General features: G+C 37.4%; 2 protein-coding genes across 5 annotated transcripts in view; both read right to left on the reverse strand.

The window, feature by feature from the left end:
* LOC119652697 (protein disks lost) overlaps positions 1–24523 on the reverse strand; it is a 534030-nt gene that overhangs the window by 237923 nt on the left and 271584 nt on the right. The gene's annotated exons all lie outside the window — the stretch shown is intronic.
* The window catches only part of LOC119652698 (brain tumor protein), a 234900-nt gene continuing 212436 nt past the window's right edge, over positions 2060–24523 (reverse strand). For all 4 annotated transcript variants that reach the window (XM_038056980.1, XM_038056977.1, XM_038056978.1 and 1 more), the window contains one exon: positions 2060–7765. In XM_038056980.1, the coding sequence (XP_037912908.1) occupies positions 3701–6538 (2838 nt within the window). In that variant the 5' untranslated portion in view covers positions 6539–7765 and the 3' untranslated portion in view covers positions 2060–3700. The remainder of the gene's footprint in view (positions 7766–24523) is intronic.

Genomic DNA, 24523 nt, shown 5'->3' on the forward strand with positions numbered 1-24523 from the left:
ACATTGCCTATAGAACTTTGAAAATGATGGACTATTGAGTGAGCTGTTACAGCAACCAAAAGCAAATATTTCGGGATCAGTTTCGTTGTTGTCGATATGGGTAAAACCATTTTGAACACCGAAAACTAGTGAAATTGTTGTATACTATGGGCCAAAATCTCAAAGGGACGCAGAAAATACCTAATCCTTAAATATTAACTGTTTCTCCCATATTTCCAACACTTTCTGCAGTGGAAGTATTATTTATCGTAAAATATGAACGGTGTTAACAAGTTTAACTACTTAATGCCGAATTCAAACGAAAAAAACTATGGAGTATGCGATAAAATTCAACTATCGAGAATAATTTGAAACTTAATCCAAACAATGGAGTGTCGAAATTTAGTTTCCATATATAAACAGTAAATTTAGAAAACAAACGTATTATGACTCCGAAAAGTATTATTCTGTGGTAAAATTTAGAAATTTTTTAAACTTTGAGCTAGATTTTCATAGATTTCCGGAGAAATCCAAATATTTTTTTTATATAATTTCTAGTCAGTCTATGTTTTAATTTTTAAAACTATATCAAATTTCTGGGATTGCCAAAGGGAAATAGAAAGTATATTCAATTTCACAGCTACCTAGGTTCAACTATTAAATAAAAAAAATTTCGAAGTTTTGCTGCTCCTCATATCTCATTGTGCGTATAATTAGCCTAAAATGGTTTTAGTTGAAATTTGCTTTTTTTTGTTTTAAGTTCTGTTCTTGTAACCAAATTCAATAGAATTCAAACACCTAATCAATCGCAAATCAACACATTAATTTTTTTGTTTTGTTTCATTGTTTTCATCGATAACTCTCAATCAATTTAAGTAGAATTTTTTTACATATTAATAGTGGATTTATAATATAATATATAAATTGGATTAGAACTTACCCCTTAATAATAAAATGTAGATAAGTTAAAACTGGTATGTATCATCTTCAAAATTTTTACTTAATTTCTGAAAAGGAAAACTTCAGCTATCTTACACGTGTTGTTCATCCGTTGTTTACTTTTACTTACATAAGAATGCAAAAAAAAAATTAGCTTTCTATTCAATTTAATAACAAACAAACATATTGAAAACCATAATAATGACGGAATATATGTCAAGTTTCATATTTTTCTCGTTCTACTCACGTTTTATATATAGAAAAAATATTTAATAGATATATTTTTATATATATATTTACTCTATATACATCCACATATATTTTGTGAAAATTTCTATTTAATAAAAAATGTTGTAAACTAAAAAATAAAAATCAGTCCATTAGATTCCATTATTATCATACAAATAAAATCAATTAGATTTTGTGTTTTTTGTTTTTCTGTTTTCGTTTTCTATTTCAAAGCGAATTTCACAGGAAAAAATTATAAGAGAAATAAAATAATATTTTCTCTCCCCTCATTTACTTAATATAATCGGATCGCAGGATAATTTGTTGCCTTGAAATAGCTTAGAAATCAAGAAGTTAAGTATTTCAAACTCTCTATTCTTTATTATTCGTTACTGCATCTTTGTTAGGCTATTTGAATCGGAAAATAGCTGATAAATGGGTGGAGGGAGGCTTGTTTGATAAAATATTATTAAGAATTGTAACAAAAATTAGCATTTGTTAATTAGAGCAACAACACGAAATTCTTCCGTAATTTTTTTTCCATATTTTCCAGGTAAACTACCTCAATTCTCATGAAACCCCAAAATAATATTAAAAGCAGAAAATATTCTCAGAAATATAAGTCACCAGAAAAGTAATCATATTTTGTTTCTCGGAAAATGATTAATAGTTACTCATTGTTGAGCTGGTTTTTGACGTGAAAACATTTCTAGATTTTATCCCAAGCATGATTTTAGTTTAAGAGAGGAGAAAATAAAAATACCAAATAATAAATTAAAGCCATCTTCCGATCAAATATTTGTATGAATGGGATGTCAGCATTTACCAAAATATCACGTTGTTGAATGCCTCTTTTGAATAAATCACAGCAAAGTGTGAAAACGTTAAAAAAGCTTTTTAAAAGATACATAACTGCATTTTTCTATATTTTCATATTTATTTAAGTCAAAATCACAACAAAAGAGAAACACAAATCACAATCAAATGAGAAAATAAAGGAAATTTAAGTTTACAAAAATGATTTTTATCATTTTGTTTCTCATATTTGAATAGAGAGCAACAAATACATATTAAAAAGAGATCGAATCACATATGGTACAAAAAGAAAAAGTTGCATAAATATAAGAAGTCATAGTTTTAAATTTGTCATAAAAAGTTAACTGGAGAACATTGTCACTGCTTTAGAATATCTATTTTCATTTCATTCTCGAATTTTCTATTGCAATATTTAACGATTTTCTTCTTCTTTTTTTTTCAGCATTAACTCACCGACATTTTTATGTTAGCTTTATTTTGTTTCATCAAAAAATCCAACTGGAATGTAGTTTTTCATTATAATTTTCCACTGATGCATGATTAAACTGTTAAAGCAAAACATTACATCGAGCTCTTAAAAATTGATTTTCATTTCTGATATGCAAAACGGAAATAAAGATCTTCAAATCCATGTGAAGTTCATCTCATTTCCTACGTCTACTCTACCATTGTCTGTAAGAAAATAGAACGGATTCTCATAAAAATATATTTCCAAGCAGCAACAATTACATTATTTCTTTAATAAAATTTACAATTCAACGATTCAATTTCAAGGAAAATTCAGTTTTTCGTTTTTTTTTTCGCGGCACAATTATAAATTTTATGTAGTTTTAAATCGAAAATCTTTCGTAATAATATCATTCGGTCGATGTATTATATCTTTTTTTCTGTTTATCATACATTCGCCGAAGATGTTTTAAATTATTTTTATCAGAAATGCTTTTTCTGGCGTTTTATGTTCGCTTCAGATAAGAAGCGAACATCCTAATTACAATGGCGTATTATTAATATTCAAGATACAATTAAGGGATACATTTTTAAAAAAATATTAGTTGTGTTGCGTTTTAAATTTTTCGACAGTTTATTTTATACTATTTTAGCATAATTCTTTCTAATAACTTGATTTAGGTCTCATTCTAAATATTATCATTTAAAAAATACAAAAAAATATGCATACAAATACACGTAGTTGAATTTGTCACATTTCTTTTTACCTTAATACAACTCTTGTTCCCATATCAGTAATTTTAATTTCTGGACTTTTGAACCCAAAACCAAACAAACATACTGGAAAATGGTTAGACAATTTTGAACAAAAGTTGGATAATTTTTCGCGGCAGACTGCTAATTGTAATCATTCAAATATTGAGTCAAATATCCTCAATTGTTTGATAGGAAAATGGAAACTATTTTATTATATATATATAGAAAAAAAACAAATTCTATGAAATTAAATAATTTTTACATAAATGAAAAAATTAACAATTCTTTCTTAGAAAATTACAATATTAAAAAAACAATCGTGGAAAGAAGCCTGAACAGCTCCTGATCATGCTCTTAAGTTGCATTCATTCTGATACAACAGGCTCAAAATCGAGTTTAACCGAGCACAGAAAAATTTATACTTCCCTAACCATCCATGCCCGATTGAATCATAATATTTTCAATAGTTTTATTCCTGTTAGAATACTTAAAAGTACGAAATATTCATATATATATAATAAATATATAAATATTCTTACAATCCAATTGGTGGTACTTGTACATAACGATAGATATATAATCGATAGTCCTTACTAGCCAAAACAACACTACCATCATCCATAAGTGCAACATCGAAACATTGTGCATGTTTAACTTTTGATTCCAATGCGGATACCAATTGACCGTCTTGTGTAAATATTGTTAAATTAAAATTATTATGATTGTCTGCAATAAGAATTTCACCGGCTGTATTTATACCAACACCAATTGGATAGTTGGTGATACCCTCACCACCAATCTGTCGCAAGTAGGTTCCCTCGTAGTTGAACACTTTAACGCAATGTGCCCGATTATCACTGATGAAGATCTCCTGTTTGTCATTCACCACAACTCCATTTGGAAATTCTAAATGTTTACTACAACCGAATTTCTGTAGTACATTGCCATTTTGATCGAATATAATAACACGCATCACCTTACATTCAACAACAATGATGCGACCTTTGTTGTCCACGGTTACACCGCGCGGATGTTGCAAAATATTTGCACCAAACTTACGGACAAATTGACCGTATTGATTGTAGATCTGAATCTGGTGTGTTGGTGAACGTTCGGTGACGATTATGTCACCGGAATTACGCACAACAGCCACACGGTTTGGATAAAGCAGTTGGCCATCGCGTTTTCCGCATTCACCAAACTGGAATTTGAATCGGCCTTCCTTGTCAAAGATCTGAATGCGGTGATTGTTGGTATCAGCAACGATAATATCGTTCTGAGCATTCACAGCTACACCACTAGGCTCCGTGAACTGACCCTCCATTACACCAAACTCGCCAAATTTGCAGTGATAGATCATCTTTTGTCGCTTGATCTGAGATTTTGGCGGGAAAATCGTGGTAGAAAGCAGTTTTGAAGTCAAGTCAATCATGCTGTCACTTTGACCGTTGTTGTTGCCGTTGATGATACCACCATTGTTACCTCCATTGCCTACACCATTCGTTGTTGACAGAGGGATAGTGTATTGATCAGATAATCCATTGAAAATGCTGTCATTTCCTCCGTTGCTCCACTTCTCATAAGGGTTGACCTGTAGGTTGACATCACCAACGAAAGGACCAAGACTATTGGCACTGTTGAAACGTTTCGAGATAATATTGGTGTCGAATGAGCTGGCTGGAGCGCCGATGATTCCACCGTTGGTGTTCGCAGAGTTTGTAATTGTTGCTGAGAATGGTCTGTCCAAAAGTGATGGTGGGCAAACCGAGCCATTGGTGAGATTCGATCCTACCACAGGATTCAATGGAGCATTCAGACTGCCGTTGCTGCCTGTTGGGCTAACGCCATTGGTAAGAGCATTACTATTGGGCCGGGCAATTGGTGGCTGCTTAGTCGTTGTAATATCAGCTGAGGAGCGAATATAACCGAAAGTGGTCCTAACCCCAACCTGTATCGCTTGATAGTTGGAAGCGAACTCCAATTCGTTAGTTGACTGCAATTCCTGGATATACTGCACAAACGACTGCTGTTTATTCTCCATCAGCTTTCGAAGCATAATAGTCTCGGCCAGTCCGGCATGTTTGGTGATACGATCGACACATTCACACGATTGCAAAACCTTATCGATATGCTCTTGGGTTTTCGTCAAAAGGACATTATGCGACATATTCTTAGCCGTATAGAAACTCTCCAACTCCTTCAACAACTCCTGTTTACGTTCATCAATCATCGAACGGAAGAATTGGTATGTCTCGTTGATCTCATTCTGAGCCTTATGATATTGAACCTGAATTCTGGCAGCATTGTGTTCGGCATTTTTCAACATGGTCCTCAAATCGGCAGCCTTGCTTCTCACATCGGCTACAATTTGGAGTAAACTTTCAATCTGTTTGGGTGTAGCGTCCTGAACATACTCACACTCATGCATACCGGCCGGGTGATCGATCACTATGCAATCCTTGCAAACTGTCACACTGCATGTGCGACAGAAGAACTTCAGCAATTCATTTTTGTGGCGTGTACAAAAGTACTGACTAGAAGATGTTTTATTTCCACCAACATTCACAACACCAATTCCACCGCCATTTAGACCGTTCGGTGTTAGTGTTATTGGTGGTGAGTTGGTCGTCGAGGACGACGTCGATGTAATAAGCATATCGTTACTGAGATTGGTAGGTCCATTTAGCAAGGAACTCATGGTTAGCTTTCCTCCAAGCGAGTCATCTTTCATGTTAAACCGCTGGGATTGCTGTTGCTGTTGCGATTGTCCATCAAATGCATTCATCATTATCAATTTTGACAACTGCGACTGTGGTGGGGGATTGTGGGAGTGTTGTGTCTGCTGGTGTCTCAACAATGACAATGTGCTTGAGTCCACTAAGTGATCTAGATATGAACTATTCAGCGTTGTTGTGATACTACCAAAACTATTGATACGGAACACACTATGTCCATCAAAACAATTCATAAATTCGTGAGCACTTACACAATTTGAGCATAGATAATTGACACAATCGATGCACTTGGCAATGGCATCAGATTGTTTGCTTTTGCAGGCCGTACAGCGTATTGGGCCAGCTCCGTTGGGGCTGGGACCGCCGCCTGGGCCGTTGCCGCTAGTCGACGAGGTCGACGACGCGGACGATGATGAGGACGAGGATGATGCAGACGATGAGGTGGCCTGATGTGATTCAAGACTGCTCGTGGTAAGACCACCGGTACTACTGAAGTCGTCACAAATGGCTGAGTCAACTGGCGGCGATGAGCCACTCAAGGTCAGTGGTGAATCCGACAGATAGTCGTTCTGTTCAAAAGAACCAATCGAATTAGCACCTGGTAATGATTCCAACGATGGTGTTGGTGATGTAGCCATTATTCAGTATTTTCAAGTGGAGCGATTGATTCGTTGGTGAATTTTATAGTTTTCACTACAGAAATTTATCTTTTTCACGTAATCCAGGGAAGTCAAGGTATTATCCTTTTGTTTGTTGACAAAATGTATAAAAGCACCAACAATTGAAAGTGTCTTATGTACAGTAATAATACTTAAATAAAATTGTAACGACAATGTTGACAATAATAGTGGTGAGATTAAAATTTGTATCGCTCCTTCGACAGTTACTGTTTCTACTATTAAAATTATTGATGATATTGATGATGTTATTGTTGACGTGTAATTATTGTTATTACTTATTGTTAAGAATAATAACAACAACAAATACGAATACGAGAATAACGAGCTGTAGTAGAATGACGATGATGCGAACAACAATAGTAACGACGACGACAACGACGACAGTGGTGATTGCTTAGATGTTGACGGCGTTGTTGTTGATGATGATGACAATGATGAGAGTAACGATAATGACGATGATGTAGATAGTTTAGTAGTAGAAGATAACAATTGAAAAAACTTTTCAAAATTTGGGCTTTGTTCTCGTTCTGGCTCTTTTTGTTGTTCTCTATCTTCTTCACAGAATTGCAATTTAAGTTGTTGATGATTCAGCAACACATTCACAACCAATTCATCATAATATCGAACTGGTGAATTTTGATAAGTGGCAACAAGGACAATGGTGTCAACTAGTAGTACGATGACGATTATGATTATTATTTTGGACGACGATAATAACAAAATATCAACAAACTTTTGAATGAAATTTTCAACTAACATTTGTGCGTGCACCGAATTTGTTTAAAAAATTCTTGTTTCATTGTTTTTTTAAGATTGGTCAGTTCTTGATTTTTTTTTAACGGATTGTTTTTTATGGAGCACTTTTTTTAAAGTTTATTATCCCATTTTGAGTTTATTTTTCAAAAATTTTGTTTTATTTAAAAAACAACCAAATTTTGAGAAATTATTGTTTTACTGGGAATGTGTTATTTATATTTGATTTTTTTTTTAATTTCGTCTTATCCTCTCTTTGGGTGCGTGGTCAAATTACTTTCTTCTCGTTACCGTCGTTTTAGTTTTTCTTTTGTGTTTTTTGATTACAATAAAACTTTTTGACAGCATTATTTTTAGTTTGTTTTTGTGTTTGATTTTAGCTTGTTTTCTGTTTTGTATCTTTTCGTTCTATTCGACATTTGGGATCACAATCTGAAAGTAGAAATGAAGAAAAAGTTTTTGTTGTAGATTTATTGGTCCACTCATCACAATGCACTTCATAGAAACTTTGGTAATGCACTCTTGGTTCGAATGGGAGAAAATAGACGAATGGATCATCGTTGCGCCAAAAAACCTGAAATTCTTTGTTATAGTCCGATTCGAGGACGCGAACTATTGTCTGATTATTTGTTTGTTATTGATTCAAGGCCACGTACTGATATTTGTTGGAATAAAACCTGTTGTTGTTGTTGTTTTGGAACAATTCACCCAATTCAGATTCAGCATCAGATTATTCCGGACTTCAATGAATAGAACTACAAACTCGAGGGTCTAACAACCTGCGATTTATACCATCCAAACCCATCAACCCGAGTAAGTACACATAACATTTCCCCTGACGTTCATAATTTTCCAACTGGATTTCTACTTTTCCGATCATAATCAGTAATTTTCCTAAATAAATGCGTATTTTTTTTAAATCGTAATTTTCCCAACCAAATTCACAACTTGCAAACTAAATTCGCATTTCATCTAGCAATTTCCTATATTTTCCCCAAAACTTGTATATGTCCTGACCAAATTTTTCCCCAAGCAATTTCCTAACCAAATTCGTTTTCTCCCCACTTATTTTGCACTCTTTTTAACCAATCTCGTAATCTTCCCTGCCAAATTCGTTATTTCAATCAAAAACGTATTTTTCCCATCCAAATTTCCATAACCAATCCGTTTTCTCCTCAAGCGATTTTCTGTTTTTCTCTAACAATTCCATAATTTTACTGACCAAATTCATATTTTTCGTAATTTTCGTAACCAAACTCACTCTTTACAAACCGCATTTGTAATTTTCCCCATCAAATCAGATTTTTTCCAAGCAATTACGGAATTTTCCAAGCCAATTCATTTTCCTATGAATTTAGTTGGTTAATTTTCATAACCAATTTAGTTTTGTTCCCAAGCAACTTTTTGATTTTCCCAAACAATTCCTTAATTTTTCAACCAAATTCGTATTTTTCCCAATAAAATTGGTAATTCTTTGACTTTAGTTCATTTTTTGTCCAACCACTTTCATAATTTTCCGAACAAACTCTGTCTTCTTTTCAAACAATTTACATAATTTTTCTGTTCAATTTTGTTATGCTACCACCCAAATTTTATTTTACTCAATCAAACTCGCAATCTTCCCAACTAAATTCGTATTTTTTCTAGCCGAATTTATAATTTTCCAGGCCAAATTCGTAAATTTGTATTTTTTCCAACCAAATTCGTTTTTTTCTCCAACCGAATTCGTAATAATCCCAACAAAATTTTTAGTTTTCGTAACCAAATTCCTATTTTTCCCAACCAAATTCGTAATTCTCCTAACGAAATTTGTTTATTTGCCAACCGAAATCATTTCTTCCAAAACCAATATTTCTTTCAAACAATTTCGAAATTTGCTCAAGAAATCGCGTAATTTTTACGACCCAATTCAAATCGTTTATTGGTAGACAGAATTATCGTTTGAACGATCGTGTCAGAGCTGATGGTCGCTTACCTTTCTTTTTCTGTAGCTGTTACCAGTGGAACAGAGCGATGGCCCCCCCAAATTCCATATGGGCCAACTACGCGTTTCGGCTGTCTTCCAGCAATAGAAAAACTTTCTCGTTGATCACTTGTGGAAGACACACATTTCTAGAGCTGTATCTTAGCCCAACCCAGGAGACGCTATTTAAGCCAGATCTGAGGGAAAGATGGCATTCATGTTTTTTGTTTTCCTTATCGACGCTTGGGGCACTTATACTTGGGTTTACTCAACAGGCGTGGTGATAATATCGGGAAATTGCCAGGGAGAAATACAAAACTGGTTGGAAAAATTACGAAATTGGTTGAAAAGGCTATAGACAAGCTGTAACCTCATACATATCAGTTATGGACAACCCAAACTACCACTATGACCCTCTTCTATCTGCTTAGAATAGTTGAAGAGTTCAGAGTACAGAGGTTCAAAAAATAAAACTAACCTAAAGTTGTCAGTTTCCTTTCCTTCTAAAAAGCCCACTTTTAGAACGATAATAAATAAAGACCCAAATACTCAAAGAAATGCAAAATATTGAAAAATATTGAAAGCAGTTATCTCTTCATTTTTAAAACACCAATTGTTAGTAAAAGTAGGATTTATACCAAACTTTCCACTATTGGACATTTGGTATTAAATGAATTATTAACTTTATCTGAGCAGAAATGTGTCTCATTTTAAGTCAGCAATTTTTGAGCCTTCACTCCCTTTTTTTCCAATCTGTGTCCATCTGTTTCAGGAAACACCAACCAAGAACTTTAATTTGGTACCCCCCGTGACTACGTTCGGAAAAATACTAGATTACTCTATCTGGATCCTACATAGGTCCAGATGAGTATGATCCGGGCAACTGAAGGGACCTTGTATATACAAAGTGAATTGCGCCTGCTTTTTCTCACTACTTTTGGTCTGCCAAATTTTGGTTAAAATTCAACCAAGCTTAAGCCGATAAAATAGCTTGGCGCGTAAGTCTTCAGTACTGAAATCAATGCGTCTCATCGTTGTAGGAGGCAGCCAAATTAATACACCGGTGTTGCAACACCTAATACGCTGAATTTCCTCAACCTTTCAAATTTAATCAGAACCACTCTACTTCGAAAAGATAAACAGAGGAAGAAATTCATGGGACAGATATCCTTAAGATTGGAAGAAACATTTGTTCTACTCTCCAAAGGGATACGGCACTTTTCTTTGACCACCATCATATCGAGGTCACAAAGACTTGGTTTGAAGAAGCATCAAATCCGGAAGAATGGTTTATTCTTCTTGTTGTGGACAAGGACGGAACCATAATCAACCCCTCGGTTTATTCGACGTTGCTCTTGATGTCTTCGAGTTGAGCTGGGATTCTGATCAAAATCACAAAAAATTCGATCCCTGCAATTGAAATCGGTCCTAGCTTGATCCTTGATCAAATTATATTCTTAATGGCATTATATGGGGTAGCCTATACGGAGTATGGATAGTTCTACCTAGAAGGAACCTAGATAGAAAAATTTGGTAAGGTATATTATACGGGGTACATATAGGAAAATTTTTGGCACCTAGTATGATCCTGGCTAGGGACCCTACGTAATTACAATTAGTCATAGTCAATCGTTAGTTCTCTACTATTTTACTATCCAGCGTTAAATTTAGTGGCAGGCAGAGGCCTGACTTAGTATGAGATAGACTCTGGGTAGCACTAGCTAACGCCTACACAGCAAGGTGCTCGCTAATCAAGCATTGACAAATTAGCCAGGATCTAGCTAGTCTGCACTCTTGAGAATAGGCATGATAAGAGCCTTTTTCCAGAGATTAGGAAAATAACATTCTTCGAGATTTTTTTTTAAATTTATATACAGAGAGAGGGAAATATATTGTTTATAGTTCATAAAGAAGCCTTTTAAAAACCCGTCAAGACAACATTCGACATTTGTATCACTATTACCAATGAAGAACTCAACTAAGAACAAATATTCATAAGAGAGGAGGAATTGGAAGGCTAGGATGATTAGGCCAGTTGGGGATGTTAAAATCTCCGCAGAAGTAGAAGGCGAGAGAAGGGAATTTGACGGTAAGAAGTTCAGACAAACTGCCAAACAATTTTTCGTACATATACAAAATACAATGAACAGGAAGGTGTTGAGCGGAGAGACATGAAGGGCAAAACAGTCATAACAAGAGCCAGAAGAGGCGAAGACGGATTCGGCGCGGAGTGCACTTTTTGATGCAATCAGGACACCACCGCCAGTGGATCTACGTGATACATCCCGGCCTGTGTCACAGCGGAAAATGCGGTATCCTTCGGGGAGCTCGGAGTTTAATAGCGTCAGCTTTCAGAAACGTTGCTGAGTAAGTGCGGATAAATTGAAGACCGCCAGCTTGGTTCTCAAACCCCTAATATTCTGTAAGACAGACACCGACGGACAGTAAACACGGAACCAGTTACATTGATCAATGAGGCGGGTGGGCTGTCCTAAAACTCGTGGATTGGTGGCCTTGTATGGCCTGATAAATACACCGGCAGAGCAAAAAGGAAGATTACCGATTACGCCAAATTCGTGGAGATAAATGACTTCAACCTGAAGAAAAACAGCTGTTTTGATGGAGAGGTCACCTTTAACTCGGGACCACTGTCAAGAGTGAATGAAACAACAGGGCACAGAACAGCGACAGGAAGTGGAGCTTTGTTGGCGATGGAAATGAAGGCAACAAGCGGCAGTGTTCCAATTCGTGACTTGTATAAGGGGGCTACCGATATTCTCGCATTGAAGACGCGGCGGATCGAGACAGGATCGCAGACTCGATAGACCGTAATTCGTCATATAGGGGTCGCTGAGTTAGATAGCCAGAGCCAGTTGAAGCATCCCTGATGTAGGAAGGCATTGCAGATGAAAACTGCAGCATGAGCCTATAATTGGAGCTGTTCGAAATCAACTCAGATTGAGAGGCCTATTGCATAGAGTCCTTAGCAGACGTTGAGGCTACACTGTTAACCACAGTATTTTCAGAACGAATTCCTATGCCGCCGGGAACACGTAGATAATGACTTAGTAGATGGTGGCATTTTGGGCACTGCCCCAGCGCTGCGATTCACGTTCTCGAGGATATTCAGTGATTGTGCCGAATTTCTGGACTTAGTTAAATCGGCGTAGGCAGGAGGAAAAATAGAAACAGCTGAAGCAGTCGTAACAGAAAAAAATAGTTGATACCGCCGGCGACTACAGTACCAAAGAAGAACACACGGAGCGACTGCTAAACTCGTAGACTGTTTATTAAGTAGGTGTTTCGTATCCGACAGCGTGGAACCATGGTAGGAGTTGCAGAGATATGAGATGGTGTTGCAAATTATGATCGAATCTCCAAAAATACTGGAGGAGTACTAAGGCACTTGATGTGATAAGATGAAGCACAGCTTTATCGATAAGAGAGACAAAAACAATAGAACAATAAGACTGTCTGGATGGCCTACAATCTACAAAGGAGTGATCAGAAGACGCCTATCCCCAGTGACCACTAAGCAATCTGTATTCGCATGCAAATCACAAGTCAGTTAGAAGTTTAAAAAATATGTTCCCAGATTAGACTTAAAGTCCCAGTTTTGGATAAATTATTCCCGAATTTCATAGCGGACAGTAAAAGCTAGGTCAAATCTATTGGCGAAGATTTTCAAGATCTGCCTAAAGAGAGATATATTCTCTTCCCAGTTGAAAACGTAGGAATTGGTATCGTCATCCAAACCTAATAAGTCAGCAGAAAACCCAACGTAATATTGTCCTACCTGCCTCGTTGGCTACTGTCGATCTACCCTATTATCTTGTGGAAGGGACTCCCAGAAACGCGACCAACAATGGACCCAGAAAGTACATCGTCACAGCAGAAGTGCCACGAAAGACCAAAAGTCAACTTTTTTGAATTTTGCCCAACAAATCATGGAGATGATTCGCTAATGTAATTCCTTCGAATCTTTTGGGAGTGCTAAAACTAGTTTGATCCTTAACGTCTTGTTATTTAAAACTTATCGAGTCAAACACAGATTTTTGAGGAAATTGAAGTCTGAAATATTTGAACAGCAGGGATTTAAACAACATTTTGAATCGCAAACAAAGCAGGAAGTGAACAGATTTTCCATGCAACCCCGTCTCAACGGTTTCCTCCAATCCTTTGGGACCAACTTGGGGAGTACATTTTAGTAGCCCACAAACTTAAACTTTATAACCCACAATTCATAAGCCGTAACAAATCCTGACTACCTCCAGCCCCAAATCATCCTGCATGAAAAAACTCTCCCTCCGATACATCATCATAAATAACGCCACCACCTGACAATACACATGTTCAGTGAGAAACATGGAGGGATTCCAGAACAGACATCTCATGAACTACTATTACTTTACTTATTAACATTTTACCAAATTTGTCATGGCAAATTATGACCCGCTCTGTTAATGTAATAATTAATTACTATCAAGAGACATGATGGATGTGCTCTGACGAAACCGAAGGACTTAACTTGGAGGAACAAAACAAAGAGACAGTGACTCTTTAATTTTCTAATTTTCTGTTTTTATAGGGGCCTGTGACAGTGTTATCCTGATGTTGTCATTGTTATCCTGATGTTTGTTATATTTATTTTTCCCTCATTAAATGTAACAATATATAAAACAATGGGGGTGTTTGATGGCTCTAATTATTTTATGACCTTGTGTTCAAATAAAACATATTCGCATGTGGGTTGCTAAAGTTCTACCACGAAAATACGGACAAGGGTATAGTGTCTGAGTGGCGTTGGCGAGTGTGTAGGAGTGAAGAGAAAATATCAAATGTGTTATTAATTAGAAGGCCGTGGGTTCCATTTCGACTGTTAGTGGTTTTGTATAATAATTGCATCTCCGTTTCAAATGAAAAAAATTGCAGACAAATGACCAAATTAGTTCTAGTGAACTACCCTTATCTGGCTAAGTATTATCCAGTGTGCACCAAACTTCGCAAAATTATTATTGGACTTGGAATTTATGCAGAAGATTCAACAAGAGAAAAGAATTAGTTCCGTATTGAAAATCTTTTGGAGAAATTTCGAGCCTATTTTGAACAGGACCAATTTTTCAAACTAACGACAGAATATCTCGTGATTTTGTAGACCTACGAATGTCCCTAGTCACTACTGAAGCGATTTAACCTATTTTGACAGGAAATCAAAGTAAAGATTATCTGTTCCGCTGACATGAAATTCTCTGCTCAAAAAATACAAAGCATTCAGCACCCATACGGCGTTAACCTGATTCATTAGGACTTCATATTCTACAAAGCCCTAATACGATTCTCGATGCAAGCCTACATTACTAACAAACCGATAAAAGAACATTTCGATGTCAAATACGCATTAGATAGTGTAAATAAATGAAGTCATTTCAAGAACAGAAAAATAAACTCAAACTCTTATCATCAAACAACGTACCTAGAGCGGAGATATGAGGAGAATATTCCAGCAGACTCGCTTCGCTCCCTATATCGATCGTCTACCTTCCCACTCACCTCTTTAGGTGTTTTCGACTAGATAGATACTCGTATACAATGTTTGTATCCTTAATCACTCGTACTCATCACCAAATGTTGATTTTGATCTATTAGAGAAAATGGTTTATGGTTGTACGCAATAAACATATCAGTAAGGCTTTAGCGACTCTGAATAGGGAGTGAGGGGTTGGAGTTGTCTGCGACTGTCTATCTAGAAAAAACAGCCTGTTTGCGTTTGGTATATTGAATTTAGAACATTATCTGTCCAATAGATACCCTAAAAATTTGCCTAAGAGTTAGGAAATCGGGGTTTAGTACGAATCAATTAGGGGTCTTATTGATTTTCAGTTGCTACGTGCGATTAGATGTGGTCGAAAGTTTCCGGAATTATTTTCAGAACCTGTTGAGCTTAAGGACTTACTTAGTTAGATATTGAATTGAATCTAAATCAACTTGATCCATCTTTCCACTGTATTCTATGTCCAGTCTTCCTGTAGAGGAGCCATCTCTATCTGCAGATTGCGTAGCTCGTACTGGAGCTGAAAAATCTCTCCGCCCAGAAAATGTCCCAAAGAAAAAAACGAGTAAAAAGACAAAGAAACCACTTAAGAAAATACCATCATGCAAAGACCACAAAAAACCGATGGACAGTGAAAGCAAAAGTTCAATAATAATTAAATCATCTTTTTTTTCCTCAACCCAAAAAAAGCGTCAAGCCAAAACCTTGGCCCACTAAATGTTCCGAAATGGCTTAAAAATTGAATTCACGATACGATTGAGGCTCATAATTTTATCCAGTATTTGACTTTTTTTGTTAATCAGGTTGTGCACTTTTTTGGACCTCTTTCAAATGGTATCTTTCTTAGTTTCCTCTCGGGTATCTTAGCATCTTATTTTTTATGCTCACCTGTCTCGTTTGAATGCTTGTTGGAGGGTCAGTTGAAGGTACAATATTCAGAGTTTGAATTGGGTTCGTGGTACTTTGCTTTGCTATTCAGAAGATTACGTATGAGAGATTCAGATACTTGTTGGTATAATAGATAGATGGGATTAGGATAGAAAATTTGCATATTCAAATTAGAGGCTAGTCCAAGTGTGTTGTCGGTTGTAATTTACAAAATTTTATTGATTGTAAAGGTTAAAATATTGTTATGGGAACAATGTTGTTCTGATTACGACCTTGGGTAGAAAGGATAATTTGGGTTTTCAAATACATATGGGTTATAGGGCCCCCGAGGTGTGAATTTATTTTATAGGACTTCAGGGAAAATTCATGGGAAGGGACTCTTCCTTTTAGACTCCTAACAAGTCGCTGGCAACAAGAAGACATCACCTTTCTTGGGCTGAAAGCTCCTACTATTCACTTCGATTCAGTAGAATTTTCAACTCGTATTTCTCCATGATGATGATGATGGCTTCCAGCATTGAAAATAACAATCTCAATATTAACAGGAAAGGAACAAAGTGAAATGCTCACCCGGAAAAGGTTCACATGTGACAACAAATGATTTGATTTCCGGGTCAAATTATGAATCCCATAAAGTCCGGGTAGATTCAAAGAACAGTGAATCAGTCGGAGATGGTGCAATTTCTCTATGTACGAATACCATGACCATGGATCAGTTCTACTTCAGAGTTGGGGTAGTCCTTTATATAAGTTATCCCTCCTTTTCCTTAGTTAGCGCAACAAACGAAATCGGCCTTAGGTTCCAGAGAAGTTAGCACTGTTTGATAAATATTTAATGATTCTAATGCCTACACAAAACAACGTCAATAGTAGCATCAATAACCTAAACCAATGTTTTTAAGCGAATACAAACATCCTTGAAGCCTAAGCTCAAAAAACCGTGACAGATCAATGAGTTCTCGATAGATGGATAGTCAATATTTCAAGGCCAAGTGAAATTTACGAAAAACTTGACTAAAATTTGCTTCATTATGCAAAGATATACTGTATATCGGGAACCAGTTATCCCCTTTTGCTAGCAATAAGGGCATATTATACTGTATTTCGGAAACCAATTATTCATCAGGAGAAAAAAGTCCAACGAAAAAGGGAATTATTAGTATTCGGAGCATAGTGTTCGCATGAGAAAACAAATTCCCGGCAAAACTGAATAAAATTCATTGAAGGCACAACTGGTTCCCGAAACAACATTTTCGTAATAAAACATATTTTAGGTATGTAGGACCCCAGTTACCACTGCGGGAAAAGCAAGGACAACACCTATCTAGCCCGCCCACAATTTCATAGCCAGTATGTAGGGTTCACAAAGGATAGCAGCTTCCCCAAATGTCAACCTGAGATCATTTTGAGGTCCCCAAAATACTGTTTATCTAGCATCCGCAGCATGGCTAGGGAATCGGTTTCCTCGTTTCCGCAAAATGTGCATTACCGAGAATAATTAAAAACAGAAAATTCTTTTTGCATTTTCGTTTTTACTCTCAAGCTGACAGATCGATTGCAACTTCACGCCTTTTTCCTCTCTACAACGAAGGGAACAACCAACCAATTTATCCGACAAATCAGCTGAAAATAGACATCTCACAGGGAAAAGGACGAAACTCTCACAAAGCTCAAAGAAGAGTTCTCGAGCCATACCACCTCAAGATCTCAGAAGTGAATAAAAAATTGAGTACGGTTAAGGAAAGATTTTATGACTGTTATTTAAAGAGCAGATTTTTTGTAAAATGTTTCTGGACATTCTGATGGATGATAGTACACTGAGCTCCGGGAAAACAGGACTCAGTAACCAGCAATAGTTGGAAAAAGTTCAGACATTTTTTTGGAGTTGACTCCTAATCGTTGTTAAACTCGATTGTTTGTACTTCTTCTTGTGTGACATTGCGTTTAAAACTACTACCTGCAGACAAGTATGGTGGTAGGATTGGTGGCCAATATGAGGAAAATGAGCCCAGCTTCTTGAGATATAAGGCAAAGAAAGAGCGAAAAGATCTTCTACTAGGAATCTATAGACTCTCTGCCTTTAGAAGACTTACTTGGATTCGTATAAGGCTGCGAATATTGAGGCAGTAAATCACCTGAATAGACATACCCGGAGCCTATCTAATCGACTTAACGGATTTATGAGGTCCGAGTTCTTAGAGCATTTCCTCTACTCATAACAAACCACATGCGAATCTCTTTTCATTTTATCTAAATTCCATGGATTCCATCCTTTATGATTTACTATGTGAAAATCTTCAAATAGATGGAAAGAAAGAATTCCACTAGAGATATCTTATGAGTTAAATTCCAGCCAACAACCCACTTTTATCATTGTCAACCGACCGTTTTGCCGCTGAAGACCGCACCAGAATGAGGTTCTCTGACACGGTCTGACTGACATGAGAGATACTAAAAATGACGTGGCTAGACTAACATTGCACTGGTTAAAGATATGGACATGAAGGTCCTGAGGGTTTAAAGTTCTACATGGAGAGTAGTAAGTATAATCCAGTCCTCTTCAGACACAGATTGATTATGGGACCACAATCGGAACCCTAGTTTATACGGAATGCAAACTCAGCTTTCATACCAGTCGATGCGGTGCCTACCTAACACATTTGTCACTATTAAGGAGTACAGCGCTCGAGTAGTAAGATACGACTCCATGTATTAAGCATACAAGAGCTTTGCCCGTGACATGAAAGAACCACGACTACCATGAAATCTCAACAAAAGACCCAACTTGAATAACCGAGTCGAGAGCACATCGTCCTTGAATTCTCCTGGGGCATATGTTGTCAAAGAGACATCCAGGATCTCATTGTTCCAGATAACCTTTTTGGCAATAGGTACTTTAGATGAGTCCCTTGCAGACTCAGATGTGATCGCCCTCCTCGAGTATGTGAGGTCTGCACTTCCCGTCAGCTAGTCTGGGAAGGTATAGACAGGAAGATCAGGATTTGAAATTGTCTTCAAAATATTTACTTCAAACGTTGCAACAGAATTGAATAGTTGACAACTTTTCTCCTTTCGCTGGAAATTCCTTAAACTGCAGTGACAGTTATGTAGATCGACATTCATAAAAGGAAAATCTAACATTGCATGACGAACTCAAAAGGACTGCGAGCCAGGGAAGAATACTGTAATTGCAACTGTCACGTCGCCAAACTAATGGAAAGCGTCGTTTTCTAACCTTGATACCTTGATAAGAAAGAGGTCACTGTTGTTTGTATGGTCTATCTTAGAACTATCCCAAGTCCCGACACAGAACCATGGAAGACCTCCGTAGAAATATTCCTTTGTCATGTAGATTTATGGAGTACAAAATGAACTCTGCTCTTCTTGCTCTCTGATAATTTGGGGAACAAATAGAAATATACATATAAGAAGCAGAAGTAGCCATCAAAGCATTCAAATACAATTAAGTAAATTCCAGAGAGAGATAGAAGTGCTTTAATAACCTGAATGCGTTTGACCTGTTCAACAAAGCCCCTGAGCCTCTGAGTTCCGGATCACACTGCCAAAGAAGGCAATAGAGCGACCGAGAAGTTAGAAATAAAGGGAGCACGAACACTGCTCTACAGACAGAAGCACTTTGGTGAAATGACGGCCATTAGAATCAAGGAAGCCCAAGATCAGTTGGGAGAATCGTAGTAGTCGAGCTTACCAAGAATGGAACAGTTGATGACGTCAAAACATTCGTGGAATTATCGGACTCACCACAAGAAGTATCTTAGGATCATAGTGGACATCTTCACAGATCATTGACTTAGTTGAATTTGGCCAATTTGGATAAAGTACTTCCTTAGAGTTACCCTTTATTCAGCAAAGAGCACACAATTTCGTTAGGCCTACCCTTAACGGGTGATATTTTTGAGTACTTGGCTCTTATTGTTAATGCAACGGTCCTAACCATAATTTGCCATTCAACAGGGCAGTTTAGAGTCATAGAAATCTGAATAAAACAACAACAGGACGAACACCCGAAATTGAGGCATCAGGTATGAAAGGCTTGTGCTTTTTTATGGAGGAAATTCCCCGGGATCAAAAGTCATTATTTTCTAAATACCCTTTACTTTTCGATTCAGGCCATGTTGAAAAGTGGTCCAAGAGTTCACAACTAACCACAATGCCCTTTCAACATGTGCGGGTCTTTAGCATATTCTGCCTAAATTTTTTCATGAAATACATAATTTTGCAATAAATATTGCGATTTGCACCAAATTTTCCAATTTTGTTAAGCATATCGTTCGATTCAGATTACTGTTATTGAAATTGCAGATTTGCGGATTCTAAAGTTTTCAATGCGGTTCGAACCAATTACAAATGTAACGACTTTGACTGACTAATTCCTTAACCTGATTAAGTTGGAGGAAATCATTTGATCTGAGGGTCTTCCAACTCCACCTAGACCAAGGCTATGACCTAGAAAAGGTACGGAATCGATCTAGACCCTTTGCTACCGAACAGGATAAAGAGTAAAGTAGAAAAAGTCGAATGAAATGGGTTAGGGTATATGTAAAGCCAAATAAAGATGAGTTTAACGGTATAAAAACGTGAGTCTTGCGCAAAATATGAACGATGCGAGGTTATCCACGATGGAAAACATCTAGTGGTAGATATTGCAGAAACACGAATACAAGTTAGAGTTACATCCAATCATAGCTCAACCAAGATGAGAAGGGACCTGTATCTACCTGGAAATACGACTGTCCTTGGCAGTGTTCGAAGAAAATGTCTGTTGTGTAAAAGATAAAAGATTCGATGGTATCCGAAATAGGAAAGTCTCATGGTGTTGGAAATCGGATAGGCCTGATCTGAGTACAAGTTGAGGTTATAATGGGCGAAGAATTAACTCAAACTGTTACAAAAGGAAAAGGGACTTGTATTAGATACAACCTGGAGGAGATGGGATTACCCTGGTGATGAATATAAGATAATTAAAAGAGGCTAATGCTGAAGCGGGAGTGATTGCCAAGCTGGATTCTTTGACAAACCGACAATAATGACAGATGACAACTAACTAAATTCCGACTGGCTGTAACTTCAGAAACTACCAGACATTTTTCCTCCAAACGAGATCAAAATATCTTCTCATCTTATCTAAATTCCGGTTGATTCTATCACTTAACATTTACTCCGTGCGAAATCTTTAAATAAATAAACACAAGAGATCTAACAGAGATTCCATACCGAACCAAATTTCGTCCAACAACCTATAGTAAACTGCATCTATTTTTTTTTCTATCTGTTAAGTCTTGTGAATCATAAAACGATGTCATGTCAGTGACGAAGATGATTATCAACTTATACTTTATTATTACACTAATTAACGCTAAGTGTTAATCACATAAATATGAAATTTTTTCTATGACCGGAACGACGCGTCGATTTTGGGGCCATTGACTTTACTCTGAGGAGGATGGGTACCGCCGAGTGGAGTAGGTGATGAAGATGATTTATGTCACACAGTTTGGTTTGGTTTTTTTTTGGGGAAAATGAGGAAGAAGATGCTTTCAGGTGAGTATTATACAAATAATTACGAAATACACTCCGGGGGTTTATTTGGATTAGGTATAACCGTGTTGGCAGACATAGAATGTCCGTAGAAATGGTAATGGTTTTGTAGGAGAAGAAATCGGTATCTTAGATGAAAGTGATTAAATTGGATTCAGCAGCTTTCGGATAAAACGAAAATAGGTTCAGAAACAGAGAAAAATCGGGAGCGAGAATTCGAAAAATACAGAAAGATATCGAAGAGCCCATTTCAATTCCATGAAAATCTCTAAATCCAACTCAACATTTTGTCAAGTAGAATGAAAAGCCTCGTAAATAAGATACGAAATCCAATTTTGTTCTTATGTTACCAATACTCGATAATCTTAGATAAACGAAATGCAGGTAGGCGCAGACATTCAAAATGGAATAATGTTATCGTCTTGAGTTGGTACGAATACCCCCCAACCTAGTCTGTGGGTTTCGAAGGTTGTCTGGTATATTGTCGGAATTCAAGATATTCCATGCATGAAAAGTACGTAATTTCTGATGTCTGGGATTCAAAAGAAACCGGAAGAAAAACACATTGAAATTGTTTGTCTGGTGCCTGGGGTTGTCTGTGAATAGCCTGCTCAGCCAAGAGAATGATAATTGTTTGGGTTGGTGGGTTCCCTCTATCCGAAAAACAAAACTGAATTCACAGAGAACAAAAAAGTGAAAATTTCATTGAATTATCTGAAGAAATCCAATTTAAGTGGTCCGTCCGTCCGTCCGTTCGTTACACAATGGAAGCAAATTCGGCCTAGGAGTTAATTGGATCCGACCAACAATTCTTAGAACATCCAATTTTGATTTCTATTCAAACAGGCCTTAATTATACTCAGAAGCGTCGTCCAAAAGAAACCATTGGAAATGTAAATACAATCCAAGTGTACCAATTTTGGGGTGACGACAACGCCATACAATCCATTAAACGTGCAGTGAATAAATGAATGAGTCATTGACGATCTGTATTGTTTCAGTACCAATCAATCTTACAAATGTGATCAATTCGAATCCCAAATCTAATCCGGCGACAGCAGTATTCAATCTATTTCCATACCTCCAAATCCCACTATATTTCAGCTCGGTATCTTCTATATGCGCCACAAGATACTTGTATCTCATCCATCCTACCATAGTGTACGAAGCGTTTTAAGTAACTTTCAATCGATAGCATGAAACCTGGTGAAATTATGCAACAATTACTTCTATTTTGCACACAATTGAAATGGAAAGGAGGAGACGACAAAATACTGCAATGGCAGGCAAACAACTATGTACACTGGTTGACGTGTACTCTACCACGGAATCATGGACTCAACATCGGGTCTTGTGCAAAAAACCTGGAAAATGAAGTGAATTGAAGTGTATACACTGGGAGTATGGGGTTAAAAAAAAGACAGCAGCAACAAAGGTAGCTAGAAACAACCAAACCCATGTTTAACTTGAATGGCTTAACAGTTGCAATAGTTGCTTGTTGTGTACACGCTCCATTCAGCAAGTTTTTGATTGTTCAACCAACTGCCTGCCAGCCGTTGTTGTTCTGCAATCTGAGCACACACTGTAAGATCCGTTTCGTTTAGCAACTTTTCAAACGGGTTGGCGGGGTAGCCTTAACCTGGACGAACTATCTGGTATCTGTAAGCATTCAGTGTATGCATGGTGTTTTTGCAGACTTTCAATTAGGCTGCATGCAGCAAGTATAGATGCAAGGACACAAATGTGATGAATTGTATCTAATTGTTCAATTTCGGGGTGGATAATTCAGTGCAGATGAGATTTGATGGGACTTTCTAATCCTCATGGTCGAAAAGTGGAGACTATGGTTCAGCGGGCTTGTATTTAGCTCCAAAAATTAGACGGTTGTTAATTTTGTCGATTCAATGAGCATTTGAGTGGAGATACCAAAGTTCATAACTGCCCTCCTGACTAAGCGTCAGCTTCTCGACTCGAACTCATGCCCCGGGTTCAAATCCTGGTGGGGTCATGGATATTTACGTTTAAACTTATGCTTGATCAGGGGTTTTAGGCTTCTTACTTGGACGGCATTAAGTGTGATGATAATAGAAAGTGAAATATAGAATACTCTGATCGAGAGGAACAGAAAAAATGACTACTGCAGGCGATAAATAACAAGAAGACGGAACAGCCTCAAAGCTTCACACGCAAAGTGAAACTAGTTAGGGAGACTATAATTCAGAATACGCGACGAAGTACTAGCGATAACTATACTTAGTTCTTTACGAACCATTGCCTTAAGGGCTTCTAACAACATCAGGTGATCATCCCTTTTGACGTATGAAATCCAAACCTGATGAGAACAGGCAAACGATGGAAATTTATTCGGTTTGGAGTAGGGACAAACAACGAAATAGCTAATGCCAAAGGGAGAATAAGTGGGGCCACGTAAATTTCATCGCGGGTCCATAGTTTTTGTCTCATCCCTTGACACAGTTAGATTACTTTAGAAATAGGTTTTCAGTCTGTAGCCACCAGGAACATCCCCGGGCTTACTTCCGCTACCCAGCGCTTTATTTGGCGTCAATATATCACCGGTCATTGGATCATCCCTGATACGCGCTTCGACTAGCATGCCTGCAAAATTTGCGCAAAATGCAGGTGCAATACCTAAGTTCCCCGTGCACGCAACCCGCCTACTTCAATTGGTTCGCACTGTTTTGATGCGGCTCCGATAGCTTCGACGTTCCCCCAACTTCACCCGTCGAACGTGCTTCATCAGGAGAGCTGCTGTTCACCCGCCGATAGGAGTACTTGGAAGCTCCATAGCTCTTTAAGTAGCAGGTAACCCATCTTCAAAGCGCTATCTTTCTACCGGATTATCAATGCCTTCCGCTGCAATGTACCAGATATCAGCCGCCTTCATTCCGAGTTCTCCTCCTACGCACACGGGTGACCCTCTGCTGCAAGTCACATCACCGCCTAAGCAACTTTTCGTTACCAGACTTGCGCCTATTCTACTTCTTATGAATGTCTTGATTACATCAGAAGTAAAGCTGGTTTATCTCCGTCGCCTCTTTCGTGTGTGAAACTGACGAAGGATCACTCTTCCGATCGCATACTTGCACCCTTCAAAGTGACGTGTCCACATGACTTGGACCCCGCACCAACCCTCCTTTTGGCGGCAAGCAGTATTCATGAAGCCTTACCAGCAAAAGAAATTACGAACAAATTTCTGTGTTGCCCACCT

The sequence above is a fragment of the Hermetia illucens genome, chromosome 3, assembly GCF_905115235.1.
Source record: "Hermetia illucens chromosome 3, iHerIll2.2.curated.20191125, whole genome shotgun sequence".
Lineage (NCBI taxonomy): Eukaryota > Metazoa > Arthropoda > Insecta > Diptera > Stratiomyidae > Hermetia > Hermetia illucens.